We start from the raw sequence: 23043 nt of genomic DNA on the forward strand, positions 1-23043 counted from the left end.
TGATGGTTTAGGTGTTGCCACAGAGAAGGGAACGGAGCTGTAGTGTGTTTTCTCATCGAGGTTTCTCGCTTCGCATTAATCATACGTATCATAGACCCATTCATCTCTTAATGTGCTAGTACGATAGTTCCGTGGCATCCGCATGAAACATGCAGCTCTCTCTAGATATAGTTTGTAGTTTGTACTGGTTTAAACGAGCTGACGCAATTTGTTCTTGCAATGATACAACCAGGTGAGGAGGGGATGAAACATGATGCTGAAGAATTTCTCAGGTAATTTCTCTTCTAATATACATGTTATCAACAAGAAGAAATAGCTACATGACATTACTTTGAATGCTTACAGAATTTATCCCTGTGCTACTTGCACAACGCATTCCCACGGATGCCGACACTCGAAGTGACACCGAAGGCAAGCATGTTTGGTTGGTTAGGTTGTGAAAGAGGGCGGTCGCGGTCCAGTTGGTTCACTAATAAAGGTGTGGTTCTAGTATCTCCTCCTCGTTGTTGATGTGGGGTGCTAATATGACAAATCAACAAGAGAGGTTCGCTGGAGGGATGGTTCGTCGGAGGTGGTCTAGCCTTGGAACAAAGAGGTCGGGTAGAGGAGCAAGGGTCTCCCTTGCTGTAGGGTCATCTCCTGGCCATCGACAGTCTGCATAACAGATCTACGCTGGGGGCTTTCTGACTCAACCCCTTCGATGCTTAAGTCAACGCAAAACGGAGGGGGAGAAAGATAGTAGTATGAGCTGTGTAAATGAGAGAGTAGAGTGGCTATTGCCTACTTAGCCCCCAACTCGGCCTGGGGCATAGCTTTTATACTTGGGCGTCGAGTGATCTAATCATGCGTTAGCCTTAGGCCCCCTTACTCTGAACTGCGAAGGCCTTTATGAGGGTGGCTTGTTATTAGACATTAATTTAGAAGTGTCTAGGGAAGTTGAGTCATACTGTCGTTAATGATCGTTGGTTCCTATGGCTTTATTGTTTGTTAGTCCATGTAGTGGATGGAGTTGGAGGGTGCCAATTTTATTCCTACAATTCGTCCTTCCCAGAAGACGTGCTTCGAGGCTCCGCAAGGGAGTCTCGAAGTATGTCATTTTGCTTGTATTATTGCCTACTTGCATGAGTATTGTTTTTGCTTAATTCTTTGGTGAGGATGTGGTGGTTGGTGTGAGGTCCATTGAGGCGGAGGACACTCTGGGGCGTTTGTAGGAGTGATGAATATTGACCTAAGGTGTTCGGCTCGACTGCTTCTAAGTGGGAGGATAGATCCGTTATGGGGCTTAGCTTAACCGCGTTTAAGCGAGAGGTTTGGACTTGTCATGGGGTTTGGCTCGACCGTTTCTAAGTGAGAGATAGACTCGTCATGGGGTTCAGCTTGATTGCTTTTAAGTGGGAGGTTGGACCTATCATAGGGTTTGGCTCGACCACCATAGCTAGTTTTTTGGCCAAGGTGCATGACTTGGGTCTTTTGGCCAAGATGCGTGGCTCAAGAGTGGGTTTACTTGGTCGAGGTGTAGGTTTGCTTGGTCGAGGTACAGACCTCGGGTTTTCTTGCTAAGGTGCACAGCTCAAGAGCGGATTTGCTCAGCCGAGGTATAAGACTCAGGTTTTCTTATCAAGGTGTACGACTCAGGAGCGGGTTTGCTCGGTCGAGGTGCAAGCCTTGGGTCTTCTTGTTGATATGCACAGCTTAGGAGCGAGCTTGCTTGGCTGAGGTGTAGGCCTCAAGTCTTCATGCCAAGGTGCATGGCTCGAGAGCGGGTTTGCTTGACCGAGGTGCAGGCCTCAGGGGACTAGATTTACTATTCACAAAAACTAACTCAAGCATCGAATGGGTCAAGCCAGAACTCTCCCCTCCAACGTTGATCTATTGTGCAAAGACTCATGACCAGAAGCCCCTCGCGGATCTACTAAAAAATACCCTAGGAGGCAACTATCATGATTCTTCATCCTCTTTTTTTTTTTTTTTGTAAAGCCTTCCTTCTTAGTAACCAGATAAATGACCTTATACTATCGTGATCGAACTAAACCGTGCGCTTTTCGAGTCACAACATCAAGAATCACAACACTATCTTTGTCGATCCACAAGCTATAGTTGGTTCATAGTCTGCAATCGAGCTGAATAATTAAGTCTGCAATCGCGCTGAGAAGATTACAGTCGTGGGGTACCATAGTTTCTCATTACAGTTTGTTAGACCTAATTTTTGCTTTTAGGTAATCCTCATTGATTACATCGTTTGTGTAATGGACAGTATCTGAAAAATAGTAAGAGAATTGTCTTCCTGTTTGTTCTTGCGATGGATAGTATTGAAGTCACATCGTTTATGGTCCCCCGAGAAGCTCCACATTTTAACTATGAGGCACACGTTCTCATGCCTTATGACCGGTCTGCAGAGCCTGTCATTCTCGCCACTGGTGAGTTGTTCCATTGGACTAAGTTGGTGAGATGAGCTCCCAAAACATACTTTAATGGAGTAGCAGGCGGATCTTGGTGGGGGAAACCCAGACGGTGCAGGTGAGATCCTCTTCGAGTAAGAAAGCTAAGTAGAGAGCAAACAGGTTGAAACACCCCCCAACATTAGTACTAACATCAAGTTGTTTTCTTGTGTACAATGACTATACATATAAATAGTCACACCCTTTCTTCCACAATAGCTGGCAGCTGAAGTTTCCACCACCACCACCACCTACCTGTCAAATAGCCATCACAAGCCCCAATTCAAACCCTACCAACACCCTAAAAGCCCCCAACCTTTTCTCTCTTTTTCTTTGTGGGGCTGTTTCTACCAACCATTCTACTCTTTCTTCTCTTCTACATTCTCAGCTATCCCCTATCCACGACAATGGCAATTCAATGAGAGGGAAGGGGGGGGCGGGTGATGTGGGGACCTATGATCTCCACTGTGGAGCAGCAATCTGATGTCCTTTCCTTCTCCGATGCCCCCATTTCTTTTGTGTGCAGACTCAGGTCCAGATCAGACATACTACGCGGCGAGAACACATGCAAACCCCCTACGTGCTATGGGCTCCCTGCTAAGAGCAGGATCTGATGAGGCCCAGGTTGTAGAGGTTCCTCTTCACTATGCTCCCAAGGTAGAACAGCCCAACCCCACCACCACCATTGGCTACTCTGTCCTCCTCGGTGGTGGGCCACTTCTGGTGGCACCACGGCCGTCGCTCCTCACTCAATTTTAGGCTCTCCACGCCGACACGTTCCGTGATAGCGTCGACCGTCCTCTGGTCGACGGCGTGGCCGGCCGTGTCGGCCACGTAGAACACGTCCATGGCAATTCCGGCCTTGGTGGTCACCTCCGCTCTCGTCACGGATAGCCCGTGCTCGCGGAACGTCTGCGTCACGTCCGCGAGCAGGCCTCTTCGATCCGCTGTGCACAACTCCAGCATCGCTCCCTGCAGAAACAAGTATAACATGCGCGACGTGAGCACCAATTCGGACAAACCTGCTTCACATTTGATCCTAAAAGAAACGTACTTCGCATGCTCTGCGATCAATGGCGGCTTGCAAGCACTGGATCACTCGCTGTCGCTCCGCTTCCGAACTGATCGGAGTTCCGTCCAAATGCCTTATGTAGAACTCCTGGATTGATCGATTCAAAGAAAGAAAGAGATGGTTTGAGCACAAAGATCGATACAAAATGGAGGCCTTGACGGAAAATTCTGACGGATTTTACCTGGCGAGCCCTTTCGCCGTCGGTGTCGATGATGCCGTGGAAGACGACGTACTCCATGTCCGTCAACGTGCATATCACGTCGAAAAGGAGCTTCGGCTGGTCGCGGCACTCGACGTTGACGATGGAGTACCCGCGGTTCACCCAGTTCTGCACCGAGACCACCGACCGCGCCGGCGTCGAGACGCCGGGGGTGGTCTGCTCGTAGTCGCGGTCGGCGAACATCAGCTGGTGCATCCGGCGGTCGGAATGGGCCGCCGAGGCGGACGACGACGCAACCGCGGTGGCGTTCCTCGCGCCGCGGACGGCGTGGTCGCCCCTGAGGACGTTCCCGAGTCGCGCCTCGACGCGACGGGCGCGGAGCGTGGCGTCGGCGTCGGCGTCGGTGGGCGAGCCGGGGCGGCCCTCCCTGACGGTGATGAGGGACGCGACGCGGCCGTTGTGGGTCCACACCTTGGCCGCCACCACGTCGCACTCGACGTCGCGGAGCACGGCGAAGACCTCGGAGAGGAGGCCCGGGCGGTCGGCGCCGGCGAGTTCGAGAGTCGTGAGGCCGTGGACTTCGAGGCCGGCAGGCTCCGTAAGGAGAGCGGGGGGCTGTGTGTCGTCACCGGGGCGGGAGGCGCACAGGGAGCGCTCGAGGTGGGAGGTAAGGGATCGGTCGGCGAGCTTGCGGCCACAGCGGTCGGTGACGTGGAAGACGTTCATGAACCAGCGGCCGTCGGAGGAGATGTAGGCCTTGCGGACGGCTAGGTCGAGGTCGGCGAGGACGCGCACGGCCTCCAACAGGATGCCGTGCTCCCGAGCGCTGTCCACCTTCACCAGCGTCGCTGTGGGGCACACGGCATTGTCCACCACCACTCTGCTCGCCACGGCAACAACCGCCAATCACACAGCGGAATTAAACCGGTAAAGGTGACCAACTCGGAAACACTAGGAACAGAGAACAGCGTCGAATTCGACACGAAGAACAAGACAAACCCAAGCAAAGGCAGGCAGCCAAAGAGGCCAACACTTACGGAAGGAAGAATTGAAGAAGACAACCACCAGATCAAGATGAAACAGAGCAAGAAGAACATATAGATCAACAGAGACAGAGAGAGGACTCGCCTGGGGGTGTTCATTCGGATGACCAACTTGTCATACTCGTCCAAAGACGCCGCTAACTCCTCCATCCTTCCTCCTCCCTGGATCGACTACAAACTCAACAACACACCGCACAAGTCGGCACAAACTATGTATCTTATAATGCAAAGCGGGACCAAAGCAGGCGATATCAACAAGAAGAAACCTCGTAAGGAATCAGAGGCAAAGAAGTCGCCGGCCCGTTCCCCTCTCTCAGTATCCTCTGTTCCATGGGATGCCTCGTTACCATATATCGGAACTCGGTCCCAAGATGTCTTGTCCCCAGAGAGAGGGAGAGGAGCCATCAAAAGGGCTTGTGCGTCGGGCTCGGGACTCCTCGACCTACTCGCCAAATCCAAACCCGACCGGGCCAACTAACCACCTTCCGGCGCATCTGACCCTCTTCCCTCCCGCTCACAACATACGCACGTGGGCGGGTGGGCCCAACAACCCTTTCCTTCCGCCGCACGCTATAATTATGCCCACCTTCCTCCTTCATTAACTAACTAACTAAACCACCTGTTCTTCTCGTCCTCCGCGGCCGCTGCCGATGCCATTGCCGCCCGCCGTCCTTCCCCCACCTTCGAGTCGCTCTCTCTGTTTAATAAGCTTTAATGGTCGTGATGATCAGGATGATGATGAGAGGAGCTCCTGCGATGCCGCCACGCGTCCCTTCGCGGACAATTAATGGCGTCTTGTGGAGGACCAAACCCATGCCGCGTTACACGGCGTGGGATGGACGGTTGATGGACCGGTGCCCGTAACGTACGGCTCTGACGACGCGACGCGTCGCGGCGTGGCTCGGCCTCCAGAGGCACAAACCACGTGTCGACCAGGGGGCGCTGCCGTCATGTGGCGCCGTCAGAGATGTAAGATCGATTCATTAGAAGAACTTAAGATAATTGGGTTGATCTCTTCGCAGGTGACACGACTGCATCGAACTCAACCACATTTAATTCTCTTCATACTCCATTAAGAGCAGGCTGTGGGTAGCACCTTCGAAAGGAACCCATCGATGCCACCCTACCCGAAAGACAAGACCTCATCCATTGGGATCCCAACTCCGCATCGAATCCAATTAAAAGATACTTGAGAATCCTATTTATGTATTGAGTTTGAACTTTGACGATGAACACCATCCGATGTTGCTTAATCAACATCATGTGACCAAGTGAATGATTTCTTGGTCGTAGATACATTCCATCGAACATGTTGTCTCCATCCCAAAGACAGGACGGAGCAACCACGATGGAAATGGGAAGATGGCAGAAAACAATAGCAACAAAAGTGCGCAGACCTTTGGATGCTGTCAATCTTCATGAGATGTACTGACAAGGGATTCAGAGATGATGCTGCAGCTGTAGCTGCAGCGAAGCTAGCTAGACGATATAAACCAAACGAATCGAGAGAGGAGAAGCCAAAAACCTGGACATGAGGATGAGAGCGTGGAAGCTTCGGAGATGTTGCAGCAGCTTTATACATTGCTTCGTCGGGTTCTCCAATTGAGAATGATTGGCTGCTCCTCCTCATTTGACAGGAAATAACCAGGAAACATGCAGTCGATCAACAGCTGCACACAAGGACAAGATTTTTCAATTCAATTCATAATATAAGTTGCATCTTTAACAAGGGATGACAATCCAACCTACATCGAGTACCAGTTCTTTAGAGTTTGGTCCATAAGATACGGGATACATTGCATAATTCCCCTAAAAAAGAAAAAGAAAGGGCTATGAAAACAATCAAGTCATACTTTGGTCCCTATGTTTGCTTCAGCAACAACAACCATTTGATGATGAGCAAAGATACTGCAGTGATCTGAAAATAAACCGAAACCAGCACCACCAGCTGATGATGCCTCTTTTGATTTTTTTGGAGGGGATAGGTCAGCAATTACCCTAGAGAGAGCTGCATCAATTCCTACCTTGTCATGCACTCTTTTATGTGGGGCCTTCGTTTTCTTTTACCTTTTCATGTGTCATTCATTGGAGCATGGTCAGATATACCTTCCCACTAAACACACCTTTTTTCCATTTGTAAGAGATAGTGCCTATTTGTGGCAGCTCTCACTCCTTGGGAGATCTTATTGGCATCAAACTTCATACTGTGATCTCGACCATGATTGTGATGTCACCTTCACCAACAAGTTGAATGATCTAACTTCACCTTGCCCGTCCTCAACAAGCTTTCTTAAAGCAACCTCATCACCACGAGCAAAGTTAGATATTGTACAATTGATAAGGCTTTCTTGAAGAATCTTATCACTCACTACGAGTAATTTTCGATATAGTACAATTGACAGATAAGAAAAAGATATAATGAGCACATAACCATATGTGGCCAACTGGCCGATCATCGTATCTCACATTATATAGGATCAATCGATTTGTAAAATAAGACCAAACCTAAAAGGATATTGATTAGCAAGCATCATTCTATCAACACCTCTATGCATAAAAAGCTTGGCCGCACCTGTAGAAGCTTTTCCGATTCCTTGCATTTTAATGCCCAATGAACTGGTCTCACCAGTCAACCCACCGGTGCAAGAGTTGCAACTTTACAACTTACTCCGCCCATTTATATAACCTGCCATGAGACAGACAATTATCGTTTTATCAGAGTCATAGTCAAGGCAGACAAAATCCAATTGAGCATGTACAGTATAAGCTTAATATCTGACACAAAATTCAAATCCTTGTTTCAAAAATCAATTCATTTTGAGAAGGGTTCCTACAGACTTTACTCCAAATCAATGCATCTAGTCCTAAGCCTCACTTTGTTGAGCCAGTACAGCACATGACAAAAAAATCTCAAGTAAATTACTCAAACAGTAATTTAACCTTAACTTGAGACATCCAAGAATGCTTCACAAATAACTTTTGTCCTTCCCAGCATTAGGGGAGATCTATGCCGGGTTCCTGCAGACTCTACTCCAGATCAATGCATCTAGTCCTCAGCTTCACTCCGTTGAGTCTGTACAGCACATGACCGCGAAATCTAAATAAGTAAAAAATTTTTGAACTGTAATTTAACCATATCCTTAGATATCCAAGAATGGCTCGCAAATAGTTGTCCTTCCCAGCATTAGGTGATGCTCGTCAGCCAGACTAAAATTGCCAAGAACCAATGAAATAAAATAATAATCAGAAGCCTCACAAAGGTAACCCATGAAAAAAGAAATGGTTGCAGTTCCGAACCAGCTTTTGCATGTTCAGTAACTAAGTACCGCTTATAATCGCAAAATCCTTGACCCCGTTCCACAATGAAAACCAAGTGAAATATCCATTATGAAAAGTGAAATTAATGAAAATTTTCAACAAATAGCAGAGAAGCCATATACTGCAAACTAATACATCCCAAGCTCATAAAATGTCCTACATAAAGGGGGAAGGTACTTCAACCAATCTTTCACGAAGGACCACACAAACCCTCATACACCAAACCAACATGTACAAGTTATACTAACAAAGATCACAAATATGTGCATGACCCACACAAGCATCACTCTTTGTGTAACAGAACAGTAATAGGATTCACCTTGAAAGGATAGTCTCCACATCCAAAAGCACATGATTTTGTAGAATGGAAAGAGCATCATTCTTGCTGCCAGATTAGGTCATGTTCTGCTGTGGCCCTGGGGCAGTAACCTTGAACAATTTATTCAAACCTCCCATATGCTGCTATTGTAGAAGAAATTATACCACTACTACCTATCATTTACAAGCTTGAGACAAAAAAAGGCAAAATCATTATCTTCATTGGACACTTCTTAACACAATTTACCTAATAAGTGGAAGCCCCTTCCAGATCCACAAGGGAGAAAAATATTCTATGTGAGTAATAGAGTTCAAAAAACTGAAATCTGACCACCAGAAAACAAGCATCCAGACACAATGGCATTAGTTCTTAACTGAAACCCACCAGCAAGGTTTGAATTTTATCATGTGTTGCTTACAGGAAAACCAGTGAAACCAAGGCTCCCTTCTAAGGATAGCAGGTCCCATTCCATGAGATGGACCTAATGATATTTGTTGTTGCATATGATACAACCAAGTCAGTCACAATTCTCAATGTTATCCAGCGGAATTATTATTAGTCAATAATAATAAACATAATCAATAAATGGGAAAGCCATCTGCTGAAGATCTGCAAGTGAAATGTTGATTAAGTTGTTAACTGCTATTATAAGGCACTGTATTTTTCAATACATTATCGAGATTTCTTCCTTCTAATATGGGGGGAACCTAAAATCACATACAGATCGTAGGGCATTTAGCAGCATCAGATATAAAATAAAATATGATAGGGTTCTCACATAAATCTTCATAAAGTCATGGAATAACGGTGTAGGCATTGCAGAGGATTATTGTAAAACACCTACCTGCTTTGATATCAGTTTAAAGGATATGTCCCTGCTATTAAGGGACACTTATATGAAAAGTAGAATTGGCCGCTCAAATGTATAAGAAAAACAGAGAGTTCAGTTATTAAACTATCATAAATCTATTGCAACAATAAAATAATCAATACCAAGATGTAGCCCTTAAGGGCTTACAATATTCCATATACATTGTAAAATAAGATAACTTTGGATCATATAAAGACACCAATAAAATTCTCTTAACATGAACCATTTATAAACTCTCCCATTGGTATCCATAACAAAAACATAATTCAAAAATAAGTATACAACCTAAGGTATGACTCTAAACTCCATCTAAAATAGTGACTGTATATATGAATGACCATACATCCAAACATAAAAGAAAAACAAACAAACAGCCCTTGCCTGGGGCTAGAAGGGAGGGTTTTGGGATAGTTTAGTCTCCCGCCACTAAATTAACACCATGTTGTTATATCTGCATAAATATCAATAATGTTAATCAATAATTTATAATAGCCACATTCAGCCTCATAACTGGCTCATTGAGATAATTCTAACCATAATTACCAAACCTGCACTGGACATCGGACCAACCTAACCTCAAGTCACCAGTTCACTGGTTGGACCAGTGGATCTAGCAATAAAATATGTTTGTATAAAAAATAATAAAATATTTATTTTATAACAAAAATATAGTTGTGAAGTGCCTCTTTGTTATAGAATGAATTTGATTAATCTGGTTATTAAAAAATAGAAATATCAACTCCAATAAGCTGGACACTAAAAGGCAGGTCAGGCTGTCAGCAACAGCGTGAAGTTAGGTGATAAGAGAAGAAAAAAGAATGATAGAAAGGGAGTGGCATCAGAAAGTACAAAAGCAAAAGAGAGAGAAATTGAAGCAATAAGAGAGACAAATGAAGGGCGAAAGCTAAAGAATAGGGATGACAATAAAAGAGAAAAAATAACAAGAGAGGATGGTAATAAGGAGAGAAGAGAGGATGATAGAAGGGGCAATTAAAAAGAGAGGTCTGGTTTGTGTATATTAAAGTTGACCCGTATGGGTTGTTCTGTAAACTCAACTTTACAAGGTGCTCCTCAGGAACATCATGTCCTCAATTTGTTTGCAATGTGTACTTATGTTGTTCTTAACTGCCAGTAGGTGCAAACTTAGCCATTTATGCAATCATATATTTTCTGTTTGTTCGGCATCACACCGGACATATTTGACCAAATCAAAGCTTAAAGTAGATGCATTAGATAGTGTACTCATCTCAATATAAATAATTAGCATTCGTCAAACATACTTCAACTATAAGCCAATTTTAAGTTATAATAATCATTAGCCCTATGTGTTTGTAACAGATGGATTCAGTATATATACTCAAACTCAAGTTTCAAGGTATATCTTATTTTAAGACAACATTGTTTGTTATTGAGAGGCTGAGATTATATAAGAGATAAAATCTTATTAAAGATACAAGGAGACAAACTTTAGAACACTTTACAATAAATCAGACCAAGACCAAATATATTAAAACAACTGGCACCATGATCATAGGAAAAGATGGTGCAATCAAGGTAGATAAACTCAAAATTTCAACAGAAATCTTGCATCCTCTTGTCAATCAACAACATAATGAGATCAAAGAAGATACTGCTGAATTAAATCTGGTAGTTAAAATTAAATGGTACATCGGAAGTGTGATGTCACCATGCTGCTAACTATTGCTTCACAAATTGGAAGAAATTATTCAAAAGACAGAAACAAGATCAATTATGTTTTGATTGAACAAAGTGTTGGGCAACCGGAAACATATATGGAAAGATAGTGTAACAAAAATAAGCTGTCAACGTGGATATCGAATTACAGATAAAAGTAACATTCATTTTAAAAAAAGTGAAGATTGTAAAATGTAGCCTGGACGCGCCAAAAGAAAGCAAAAAATGCTCAGCAAAGCTAACTAATTCAATTTAGAAGACTAATGCCAAGGTAGACGAAGCCTAAAAAGTGTAGGTTAGAAGTTGTACAAAAAAAAATGATGCCTTTTGAGTTATTTTGTACCATAAGCTTACATAAAGCTCCTTGGTCGGGAAAATTTTTTGTGGAAAAATATATTTTGCTTGTTATCATGTTCCTTTTTTTAATGGACTTTGAAATATATTGTTATTGTTCTCATTGTAGAGTTTGCAATCTTTAGCCCATAACAAGAGAACAAGTCTTCATGAATAGGAAGAATACTAAACTGACATTCTGGATGATTTATAAATTAAGTATAATGTTTTCTCCTTTTCTATGGTGGATTCCACAACTTCAATCCTGTTAGAATCATTTCATGTTCTGACTTCATGGGTCCAACTTGACACAAGCCAACGTGTTACAAGACCCAATCTTAGTGTTAAGTTTTACAAATGAAATGAAAAACGCATCATATTTAAGCAAGTTAAGAAACATTGCATGAATGCAATAAGATAAACAGACATGACATCAGTACCTAACAAAGTGCTTACTGCTATGCTACGTGGTATCCCATCATTCAAGAGACAATACCAATTGAACTTTCTGGTCTGTACAAGCTTCGAGGGCACAATGAAACCAACACAAAGAAACACTAACTATGAATCTGAGCAGGCCAAGTTTTCTAAAGGCATAATCAAACCAATATAAAAGGCATGATGCAAGCAAGGATTGTGTTTGTTGGCATGAGTCAGCACATGTTGTGCCAAAAGGATATTAGCATGTCTATGTTGAATTACAACTGAGTGCTGACACAAGGCTAAGCAAATTTTTTGGAAAAAGTTGGCTGATATATAAGCATACATATACAACCAGCAAAGATCAGTACTGAGCTACGTCAGAAAGGTGTTGCTGTCATTGTGCTAAAAGGGTATTGACATCATACCATGCAAAAAAGGTATCAGCATGCCCATATGCCATGATATGACAATTCTTGGATACAACTAGCAGAGGAAAGTGTGAAACTAAAGAGATAAATCTGGGTAACAAATATAACCTCGAGATTGATCTCAATAAGGTGATGTGCACAGCATGGATAATGCATGCAATCATGTGTATCATAATTGGCCCGTAGCTGTGGCACATGACTCGACATGCCTGCATTGGTTGCCATTGCACACAGCACCGTGATCCTAGCTCACAAAAATATAAGATAAAGATCAGAAGAAAGTACCCGAAATTGATGGATCCTACTGCTTTTTGAATTGTACAAGACAACGTATAGAGAAGTACCATGGAAGTTAAACTAAACAGAAGCCTGCAACATCAGAAAACAAATTGATACGAATTAGGGCATCGTAGAAGAATCTGCCACACAACAAGTGGCTGAGTTTTTTTTAAAACACACATGACAACGGGAAAAATATAAAAATGTGAATGACAGAATATTTGATGAAAGAATCAAAGGAGCATCCTAGTTACCTTTAGAATTGTATTCCAAAAATCACTATTACAGGTTGTCCGAATGCTTAGATAAAGCAACCAGTAGATGTCCACAACATTTAGGACCACAAACTAAACCAATTGCCACACTTATCTACATTACTAAGATTTCGCTGAAAACCATGCAGTCAAGAGATTGATATTATGACAATCAAATGCCATTCTGGACTTGTTATGATAGTAATTTGGATATGACATAAAGCATCTAGTGCCAATCAACCATTCTTAGATATATACATAAGAGGAAAAAGAAACAACTCGAAAGATAAATGATAGGCAAATGTTCCATCATGGAACACTACAGAAGTTAGACCACTAAGAATGTTTTAACTGATAAAGGCGACCTGTGTATTTGATGAACAAGGAAACTGCAGGGAATATCCACCTAAAACTTACTCCTAATAGTAAAATGGTGGTCCCCAACTTTCCTTTAGTATACAGAATTTACAAGTCCTTTCCTTCCATCTCTGATTAAGGGAAAAACAAGCAAACCGTCGCTTCACACAATTCCTCCATGCCTAAAACCACCCTCTCAGGAATCTCTACTCGGATCCAAGCCACCTGGTGAATCATACCACTTGGCGCTGTCGGCATAAAAACCATCCACCACCTGCATCGTTACAGGACTTGGATCACTCAAGGGTTTTATCAGCTTGGAGTCCTCGTCTTCGCCACAATTGAGAATGATCTTCTCATCAAAATCACTGCAGTCTTCCTTCAACATCCACTTATCAGACTTCAAGCTATCCCTCATAAGCATCTTCCTGTCCTGGCAGTCGGCTGCCATCCTATCCCATGGCACAATGGCTACAAGATCAGAACCAAAATCTGTATCCTCTTCCTCAATCATCTCAGTGTCCTTGTTGAAAACACTACCATGTCTATCAAGATGGTGATTACTCTCGTCTCTCCATTGTGTGACCTCGTCATCACCTACCACGAATGTCTCATCTGACTGTTGCACCCCACCTTGAAGCCTCTTGAACCTGTGCAAGATATTGGACAACTCATGTGACAGTGAGCCCAACATCTCCGGACTCGTTTTTGCAATTCTCCCTTCCAACAAAACTGTCTCGACCTTGAGCTCCTGGACCTGCTGCAGAACCATGCGATGTAAATCCCCTTTGTCATCGTTCCCCATAAGGCCAACGAATGATTCAGGCTCCATATCCTCCCTAACCCCATATATCTCTGGATCGAAATCAAAAGCCCCCTTGTTCCCGACCACCCGGTGGATGATCCTAGCATTCCCATCAAGTGGGCCAGGTTCATGCCCAGTATGAATTGCATATAGCTTGAATATAGCAGTGCCCTCCTCCTGATATACAAAAGTCTTGTCCTTATCATTGTAGTTCATTATGGGAACAATCGCCCTTATGCGGAACCCACAACCACATCGCTTCGACTGGTATGGCTCCCTCTTCAACAGTCTGGCTTTCTTGGCTGAAGCAGTGGCCGATGACGGCTCGCCTGCTCGGTGGCAGGCATAGTCCTTCACTTCAGCCATGAAAGGTTTGTACCTTATATACTTCTGGCGGATGCAAAGCACCACCTTGTACTTGGCCGCAAGCTGCTGGAGACAGCGCTGCACGTCCTTGGCGGGCACTTCGAAGGAGTCGGTGTACTCAAAACGCCGCCTTTTGGAACGTGACAGGTTACTGCCCCCAGGGGACGTGAGTGAGGAAGACGCGGACGAGCAGATCGTGCAGGACGCTACACAAACGCGGATGAAAGATTCGGGGATGCCATAGAACTTGGCACCAACTGTCCAGGACTGCTTAATCCGGTCGACGGTCTCCTTTAGCCCGAGGTGCCGCAGCAGGTCAGGGTCCGCGTGGGCGGCGGTGACGATCTCCTGCCACTGGTCGACGTGCGAGACCCGCTGCGCCGGGTTATTCTTGAAGAAGAGTGCGGGTAGGGCACCATCCATATGGGCGTGGAGCTTGTCCTGGATGCGCTTCCACGCGGTGAGGTACGCCGTGTCCTCGTTCCGGTCCTTCCAGACGGAGCGCCACGAGTTGAGCACGGACGGGGGAGTGGCGCTGAAGATCTCGTCGGGGGTCGCGAGCCGGCCCTCGAGGATGCAGTGCACCATCAGGGCGTGGGACTCCCGGTTAAAAGTGTAGAACTGGGAGGAGACGTGGGGGGTCGGGTCGATGCGAGGCAAGGCCGGGGAAAAGGCGGCGGCGGTTGCTTCGTCCAGAGAAGAACCGAGAGGACGGGTGGAAGCAGTCGAAGGGGGCTTCTGGTCTTCGATCAGCGCTTCCTCGTGGTCGACGTCGTCCTCCTCGTCGGGATCCTCGTCGTCCTCGTCATCGTCGCGGAGGAGGTGTGAGGGGAAAGGGGACTGGGAAGGAGCTAGGGTTCCGGAGAGGCGGGGACTGGGGCCACAGCCGCCGTCGTCGTCACCGTCGTCCATGAGGAGGGAGTGATGGTGATGAAAGGATGGGGAGTGGAGGAAATCGACGTGGTCCTCGACGGTCGCAGCGGCAGAAGGAGGAGGAGGAGGAGGAGGAGGATTGGGGGTTAGGGTTTGGTGGGAGAGCGATCGGGGTGGCTGGGGTTTGACGCTAGGGTTCATGGGCGTGATTGTCGGCAAGGGCGACGACGATGTCTTCGGCATCAAACCCCCCCCCTCTAATTCCCTCTGTCACTCTCCACTCGATCTTCCTCCACCCTCTCTCCCCTCCTTCTGGAACAAGTTGGGGAGGTGGGCGGAGAGGAGGACGCCGTTTGGTCACCCGTCGATGGCAAACGAGTTATTGTAGTCAAAGGGAAGGGTGGGATTGGTGGGGGGGGAGGGGCGGGAAGTGGACTCACCCGTAATATATGAATGTGTGGGGGGTATGTGTTCAGTCGAAAGTCGATGACTCTTTAATATCTTACGTGTCAGTGGTTGAATGGCGAATTCCATGTTCTTTTTTGGCTCAAGAAAACCGGATCCATGATTCTGGTGGTTTACACAATTGAGTGTTAAGAGTTCTGTGATTCAAAGTTGTCATATTTGATGTTGAAATGAAGAGGAAATAATTGGAAAATGAAATATAAGAGGAGATAAATAAATTTACCATCCTAATAAAAACATCCAACGGATACAGTTAGGAACTTTAGAATGATAAGACATCTTCGAAAACTATGACTCTATTCAAAATCACTCCATGCTTCCGAGGTTTAAGAGATAATGATATAAAATTGATAATGTTAGAATAATTGTTAGAGCATACAGATAAAATTTTAAATAGGATATTCGATATAATATTTGTATCTTTCGATTTTGTTTATATTTTACACAACATATAAAGGATTGATAGTAGATTTGATAATCCTATTTTAGTTCATTTTGATCGTTTGAAGCTTTTAAACGTAGATAATGTCATGTGGAGACTTATTGGGACTTTGATATGTAGTGGACCACCTTCGATACTTTATCGCATAACCATTCAAAGCTTACGAAGTTCATGTTCGTAATTTGTATTGTCTATCAAGTGTTTGCGAAAATGATTGCTTGTAAATCCTGGGTTAAATACCTTCTCTAATTCGTCTTCTTTTTTCTATGTAATTAAGGGATCATAAGAGCTTTTGAGGAGGTTGACCTTTTACGGACGAACACGCAAATGTGTTGCATGACTTCGGCAAAGACAATAAAATCTATGACATATAATATCAGAGAATAAGAAACACACTTAAAAACATTTAGTATAAAAACGTAGGGGACATAACGGGGCCACATTAAGGGTAACCAGCACGTGGACTGTCCTAAAGCTGCGCTTCATCCGAGTATGGTCTGAGAGCGAGTGGACAAATGTCAATTGCCAAAAGAGCACAAATAATCAGAAGTGACAAAGGCCTTGTAATGTATTGACAAAGGTCACACATGGAGATATCGTAGTCCAAGTTTATCCCACAATGAACAAAATGCAATAGAGATATCACTAAGAGGTGACATAGTACAACGGATCATGATAAAATAGTTCGAGACAATATGACACATGAAATTAGTTCCGCGAGGGAATTAGTCATACGAAGGTATGATTTGGAGCTATTGGGAAGCTTTAGTTCGGTGAATAATATGATAGCAAAAAGGGCTATGGATTCAAAGAGTGAATATCATCGTACCGTAGAGGCGGGTCTTCTATGCATACATTAAATTAAAAAAAATTAATTTTAATATAAAATTATCCTAAATTTATTATAAAACTAATTATAAAATCATACATTTCCTATTTCCTATATTGACTTAGTCACACTTAAAATTGAACTAAATTAAATTTAATCACTAACATATTTTAAAATTAATGTTTTTTATTTTATGATGACTTTATAATAATTAATTATTAAAACTTTGAGAAATTTACTAGAATATAATTCTAACAAAAGTTATACTAGTGTTTATTTTATGATAAATTTTAATTACCAAAAATACTCTTAGTGATGCGCTTTTATTGGATGGAGCCTCTATATTCAGTTTTTACCCAAGGATATCCTTTTTAAAAAAATATTAGCAATGTACTTGATTTGGATCGAATCGATTTGGCTTAGATCCGATCGAACTTTATTGAATTTGTGAATGAGTATAACGTGAGTGTAACAAAGGTATTTTTATCAATTAATCCAAATTTATCTTAAACTTCTAGCACATGATTCTAAGATATTTAGTATTCTTTTTATTTTTATAATTTTAGAGTAAGTAAAAATTTAAATAGGATATTTTTCAGGTTAAATCGTTAATCAAGTATGACTCATTAAATTTTCACCCGATCTTTCCAAACTTCTCTAGAATTATTAAGGTGAAATAAATACATTTAGTATTATTTTTTTATATTTTTTTATAAATTTAGGATGATTATTTTTTAAAAATATAATATTTTTTATTGAATCTATGATCGAATATAACTCGAGTATAACACGAGTGTAACTATTTGAATTTTTATCTAATCTATCGAAAGTTATTTGAAATTAATAGGATGAGATGCTAATATGGTTAGTATTATATATAAATTTAAGATAATTAAATTTTAAATAATATATTTTTATGTTAAATATGCAATCGAGTGTAATTCGAATATAATTGAATGTAACTCGATCTACTTCAATTCATCTAAAAAACTAAGTCAAACCTAATCAAAGAATAATTATCATTATTTATTATTTAAAAAATATATTTTGATCAAAATCTAAAAAAATATATTCTTGGATTAAAAACCAAATATGGGAGGATTTTTTTTCGATAAATTGTTCAATAACTAAGTAATAGAAAGTGGCAGCTCAAGTAGGCGAAGGAAGCGGTTGGGTTAAGTGATGTGGTTCCGTCCATGGAATCCAATAGCACCATTATTATTGCATTGCCTCTCTTCCAACACCTCAATCCCATCCTCTCCACGCAAACATCAGTCCTTCCCACCCTTCCTCCGCGATCGATAGGGCAATGGCGGCTCGAATTCTCTCCTTCCTCCCCATCCCCACCGCCTCATCCCGCTCGTCCGCGCCCGTCAAGTCCATGTCCTCCCTGTCGCCGCCGCCCAACCATCACGCTGTCCGCCTCCGGAGCTTTCTTATCGCCATCCCCATCTCCGTCGCCCCGTCCCTGCTCTTCCCGAGGCCAAGCCTCCGCTCCGCAGCCTCCGTCGTCTCCATTCTCCCCACCGCGTAAGCCTCTCCTCTCAGATCCCCGCACCCAATTTCCTTTACTTGGATTCGTTTTTGATTGTTTGTTCTCTCGTTCATCGTTGGATCAGAAAGCCGGAGAGGGCGTCGGCAGAGAAGTTGCCCAGGTAAGCTGCTTTAGGGGGTTCTTGGGTTTCTGTTTCTTGTGTGGATTTTGCTTGTCTTGAGGCGATGGGGGTGGTTTTGATCTTGATAAGGCTTGTTTTTGGGTAGTAATGGAGGTGGTAATGAATGGGACAGATGGTCGTTGAGGGCCATAAAGGCCTTCGGCATGGCGGAGTTGGAGGCGCGGAAGCTCAAGTACCCCAAGACGGGGACGGAGGCCCTCCTCATGGGCATCTTGGTCGAGGGTCAGTTGGATCTCTTTAGATGTAACAAGTTATTTGCTTTGATTTAGTAATTGTTTGGTAATTTGCTCTATACTACATTTGATGAACTATCTACGTATTACATACCTGAGAAGATGACACAAGTCTGAGAACGAGCTAGTGAGAAAAGCCCATCAAAGTTGAACCATAACCAGTTTTAACTGGTTACCGTGCCTTGGGATTCTGGTTCTACCATGCTTTGATTACAATATTCCTTGAAACTTCTCTTAAGTTCGGAGGGATTTGCTCAAAATTCTGAGAACAAGCTAGTGAGAAAAGCCTATCAAAACAGAACGTGTTGCATAACCAGTTTACTGGTTACTGTGACTGGGAATGCTGGTTCTACCATGCTTTGATTACGATATTCCTTCAAGCTTCTCTTAAATTGGGAGGGATTTGCTGAAAATAATCTCATCGGTGACCAATGCAACAGGAAAATAAAATGAAGAATTCTATATTATAGACATAAATGTATCAATTTTCAAACAAATACAAGAAAAGAACTGAATCCATAAATTCCTCTTGCTCAAAGTTGCTCACCTATTTTCCAAAAGACTGTATGCTTATCAAAATTGCTTGGCTCTCCTTTTTGTCTTAATTTCCATCACAGTGATATATATCAGTAACCTTTGAGGTCTTTTGAGCATAAATTTTGGTATGATACCTTATGGATTCATGCATTATGAAAAATCTTGTATAAATTGCAGTTTGAGCAGATTTATTTGAAGAGGAATATATTGCACCAAATAGATAGCATATGCCTCATCTTGGTGTAGATATTGCATATGTTTCTTCTTCTAATATACTTGTAGTATTATTTTTATAAATATCAAATGGAACATCCAAAATAAAACAATAATGTTTAAGTAATTGCACCAACTTTTTTATTGTTACTTTTGCCTTTAACTTTAGGCTACTTGATGTTTTTGGACTTCTTTTTTCCCAACTGGAACTGCAAAATGAAAATGGAGAAGCTCACTTTTAATGTCTTTATAACTGCAAAAGGTGTCATGCAATAAATCCTAGTGATGCTCTGATCTAAAGATAACCAACACTTCAAGTGGTGATAAAGATACAAGTTGTCTATCTGGTGGGATATAGATTCACAATGTTGGATATAAGGAAAATAAGTGAAAGCAAAACTTTTGTCACTTTGTCAATTAACTACAATTTTGGGTCTAAATCAGTCATCTTTCTTTGGAAATGCTTTATCATTAAATTAACATGCACAAATTGTCTTGCTGGACAAGCTTCATTTGTTCAGTTGTGATCTCCTGTATAGAATTCTACTTATTCGTTATAGTGTGCTCTTAAATTATGGGGAAAAGTGTATAAAGTGGTTCTAAAGCATATTATCCTTGAAAATCAGATTATTGGTCAGCTTGAAAACAACATTTGTGAACGATCAGGAGTTGTTTCAAGGATGAAATGCAGGAAAACAATTTAAGGTGGTCAAACGAGACCTATGGCTACACCAGTCAGGTGAAGTAAGCTGCTTCGATTATTGGTGCAGACAGAGATATTGACAATTTAAATACATTGTATGAGAAATCAAAAGGAGGAATTTTGTGTCATCGTTTGACAAAGATTGCTACTCTCATCAGAGCTGATTGACAGAAAAAATCCATATAGCTGACTTTTAATATTGGTATTTATTGGTTTTAACTGTATTTGTACTAGCAGTTGCCAAAGCTTTCTTAGGCATGCCAAGGATTATAGCATGGAGACAGCTTTTAGTGTAGGGACTAGCTATACTTGTACCAGTTGTTATAACATATCGTACCTTAACCCCATATGTTGGTTTTGAGGCTGGTGCAGTACATATGGTGGCATGGTTGGAAGCTCATCCATTCTCCTAAAGTCAGAAGTATGCTCAAGTGCTGCAGAAACCTATCTTACTTTTCCCTTAGATTTACCTAGTTGCCAAATTAAAAAATAAGGTACCGTATAACTAAGTTTCGAGGTTAGTTTCCCGGTAAGATCCTATTTTTCAACTGATAGGATATTTTAAAGAAGAGAATAAATGAAAATGTGGTTTAATAATTATGGTTTCTCTGCTTTTCCTTATAGACTCTTGCTCTAACAGTTTGAGGTCACCTCTTAAAAGTTTTCTTTTTTTAATCCAAAAATACTTTAATATGCTCACTTCATGATCGAATGACTTGCAAATTAAGCTTCAGAGGAAGAGCACATTCTCTATTCTGATCTGCATTTGCATGACTGAACTGTCTCCGCTTCGCATCTGATGATATGTTTTCTCTCAGGAACAAGTGAAACAGCAAAGTTTCTACGTGCAAATGGGATTACTGTTTTTAAGTTGCGCGAGGAAACTGTCAAGTTATTAGGTAAATCAGATATGTACTTTTTTAGCCCTGAGCATCCTCCATTGACGGAACCGGCACAAAGGGCACTAGATTGGGCTGTTGATGAGAAACTAAAATCAGGTTAGTTTCCTATATCACTTAATACTGTTCGCATGATGTTAAAATGAGCTTTTCTTCGTGTGTCTGTCTGAACCTGCTTCAGAACTTAAAACAGGAGAACTAATTTGTTTCATTTGGCATCAAATATGTGGTTCATTGTTGGATCTTAATATGCACTTTTCTGTAACATGGACATCATTTTTGAGGCATGACTTGTCTTCTTGGTTTATGATTTTCATACAAATTCTCAGTAGAACAAAATCTTCTTTTTTAATGAAGCAATTTTTAGTTTCTTATGGATGATTTCTGTAAAATCCAAGTTATGACTAGGATTTGATGTATGCACTATTAGTTAGTCTAAATCAGAACATCAATATGCATCAAAATTAAGAAGAAAATGTCAATTATAATCAACCCCATTTGTAGTTCAACACACCAACAATTTTTTTTATAAACTCTTCAATACTAATTGGGTTGTTATGTGGTAAAGTGGATTTTCTGTTAGATGATAAATGGTTTGATATGACAAATGAGACATGAGGAACTTTTGGGGCTGAGGAACTCTTTTTTTGCTATGCTATGAGGTTGTTGTTGACTTTGAACAAGCTAAATGGACAACCACTTGACAATTTCGTCAACCAAAATACTTAATACATGAGAATCCTTTGAAACAAAAAGAGAGATATGAACTTTTGGGGCTGAGGAACTCTTTTTTTGCTATGCTATGAGGTTGTTGACTTTGAAGAAGCTAAATGGACAACCACCTGACAATTTCGTCAACCAAAATATTTAATACATGACAGTACTTTGAAAAAAGAAAGAGAGATATGAACTTACAATTCAGATATAAGCATTGCCTGATGAAGAAAGGATGCAATGTTCTCATTACTAGTCTTGGCCTGACACAAGGTTTGGTGAAAAGAAATGTTAGGTCTGAAAAGCTTCTGAGAGTTATTAAATCAGCTTAACTGATGATATGTGGAGCATAGTTTGCAGTTCAGTTTGATGATTTAGCAGCCTAGCTTTGGGATGGGCAGATTCTTTGTTAAAAATATGTGAAATTTAATTAGCAGTTGACTTTTGGTCTCATAGTATTTACTGAGAAATACTTAATTTTGGTAGAAATAATGTATTACATGTTGCAATCCCAGGTAATAATTTAGTGAATGAGTACATGTTGTCATCTTTCTTTGTTGTAATGGTAGCAGGTGAGGATGGAGAAATAACCACAGCACATTTGCTTCTGGGTATATGGTCTGAGAAAGAATCAGCTGGTCATAAGATATTGGCTTCCTTAGGTTTTGATGATGAGAAAGCAAGTGAGCTGGCCAAGTCTGTAAGTGTTTATCTAGCCTGTCTTTCGAGACAATGTAATCGGATATTTGGATTTAACAATATTTGGTTTACCTTCAGGCTGATAAGGATATCGTCATGAAATACCGATAGAGGCTGCCTGACATCGAAAACTGATTCAGAGTTTTAAAGTGTATACCAACCAGGATTTCTGTTAAGCTGATTGCTTCCTAGAAACTCAGTTTGAAGCAAACTGCTTGCGAGGTTAAGACATGGCCTATTAGCGGACTTTTGGTATCTCCCGGATGTGTTGCATCATTTTCTGCTTGTTATCAGAGCATTTTTAGTAGGTCAATGCCTCTTGTAATCGAATACAGTTGATGCTTGAATTGGGTTCTTGCTTCATTGCAGACCATCTGATTCTAGTTTTGCACCGGCCATCACTGTTGTTCTTGATATTGGCTCCACCATCGATTAAGGTATGAATTGTCACGTACTCTTCTTCAATTTGAAATTGCAATCTTCGTTTGCTTTCGAAATTGCAATCTTCTCCACCATCCTTTCCAGGGTGAAGTCAGTCAATCTGAAGAGCATAATCCCCTGAATCCAACGCAGGAAGATGGACCAATGCAGGAGGTGAC

At 42.1% G+C, this 23043-nt stretch overlaps 2 protein-coding genes across 9 annotated transcripts; one reads left to right on the plus strand and one right to left on the minus strand.

Moving 5' to 3' along the window:
- Window positions 1-2241: 2241 nt before the first annotated feature.
- On the minus strand, window positions 2242-15423 carry LOC103970098 (ACT domain-containing protein ACR8-like). 3 transcript variants are annotated; one of them, XM_018820272.2, is made up of 8 exons: window positions 13051-13189; window positions 7654-12469; window positions 6463-7399; window positions 4980-6383; window positions 4799-4875; window positions 3692-4550; window positions 3493-3597; window positions 2242-3410 (listed from the first exon to the last, which is right to left on the minus strand). In XM_018820272.2, the coding sequence occupies exons 4-8, from the start codon at window positions 5061-5063 to the stop codon at window positions 3036-3038; spliced, it is 1500 nt and encodes a 499-aa protein (XP_018675817.2). In that variant the 5' UTR covers window positions 5064-6383; window positions 6463-7399; window positions 7654-12469; window positions 13051-13189; the 3' UTR covers window positions 2242-3035. The 3 variants fall into 3 exon arrangements, 2 of the variants coding, with proteins under 2 accessions (XP_018675817.2, XP_009382012.2); XM_009383737.3 differs by having other exon boundaries at window positions 4799-4884; XR_010502280.1 differs by lacking the exons at window positions 2242-3410; window positions 3493-3597; window positions 3692-4550; window positions 4799-4875 and having other exon boundaries at window positions 5892-6383; window positions 13051-15423.
- Window positions 15424-17984: 2561 nt separating this feature from the next.
- Window positions 17985-22807, plus strand: LOC135652425 (ATP-dependent Clp protease ATP-binding subunit CLPT1, chloroplastic-like). Of its 6 annotated transcripts, none has more exons than XM_065173344.1 (6): window positions 17985-18300; window positions 18390-18425; window positions 18532-18668; window positions 20951-21130; window positions 22315-22441; window positions 22523-22807. In XM_065173344.1, the coding sequence occupies exons 1-6, from the start codon at window positions 18080-18082 to the stop codon at window positions 22542-22544; spliced, it is 723 nt and encodes a 240-aa protein (XP_065029416.1). In that variant the 5' UTR covers window positions 17985-18079; the 3' UTR covers window positions 22545-22807. The 6 variants fall into 6 exon arrangements, with proteins under 6 accessions (XP_065029416.1, XP_065029414.1, XP_065029417.1 ...); XM_065173342.1 differs by having other exon boundaries at window positions 17988-18300; window positions 22315-22445; XM_065173345.1 differs by having other exon boundaries at window positions 17988-18300; window positions 22318-22441.
- The last annotated feature ends 236 nt before the right edge of the window (window positions 22808-23043 follow it).

This window comes from Musa acuminata, chromosome BXJ3-11 (assembly GCF_036884655.1).
Source record: "Musa acuminata AAA Group cultivar baxijiao chromosome BXJ3-11, Cavendish_Baxijiao_AAA, whole genome shotgun sequence".
NCBI classification, from domain to species: Eukaryota; Viridiplantae; Streptophyta; class Magnoliopsida; order Zingiberales; family Musaceae; genus Musa; species Musa acuminata.

Bases quoted from the DNA above. Each gene is read 5' to 3' on its own strand.
- LOC103970098 (XM_009383737.3), bottom strand. From the start codon at position 5,063: ATGGTAACGAGGCATCCCATGGAACAGAGGATACTGAGAGAGGGGAAC. The intron at 4,551-4,798 runs GCGAGTCCTCTC...CGTGGCGAGCAG, and splicing joins ATCCGAATGAACACCCCCAG to AGTGGTGGTGGACAATGCCG. The intron at 3,598-3,691 runs GTAAAATCCGTC...CGATCAATCCAG, and splicing joins ACGGCGAAAGGGCTCGCCAG to GAGTTCTACATAAGGCATTT.
- LOC135652425 (XM_065173342.1), top strand. From the start codon at position 18,080: ATGGCGGCTCGAATTCTCTCCTTCCTCCCCATCCCCACCGCCTCATCC. The intron at 18,426-18,531 runs GTAAGCTGCTTT...GTTTTTGGGTAG, and splicing joins TCGGCAGAGAAGTTGCCCAG to TAATGGAGGTGGTAATGAAT. The intron at 22,446-22,522 runs GTAAGTGTTTAT...GTTTACCTTCAG, and splicing joins CAAGTGAGCTGGCCAAGTCT to GCTGATAAGGATATCGTCAT.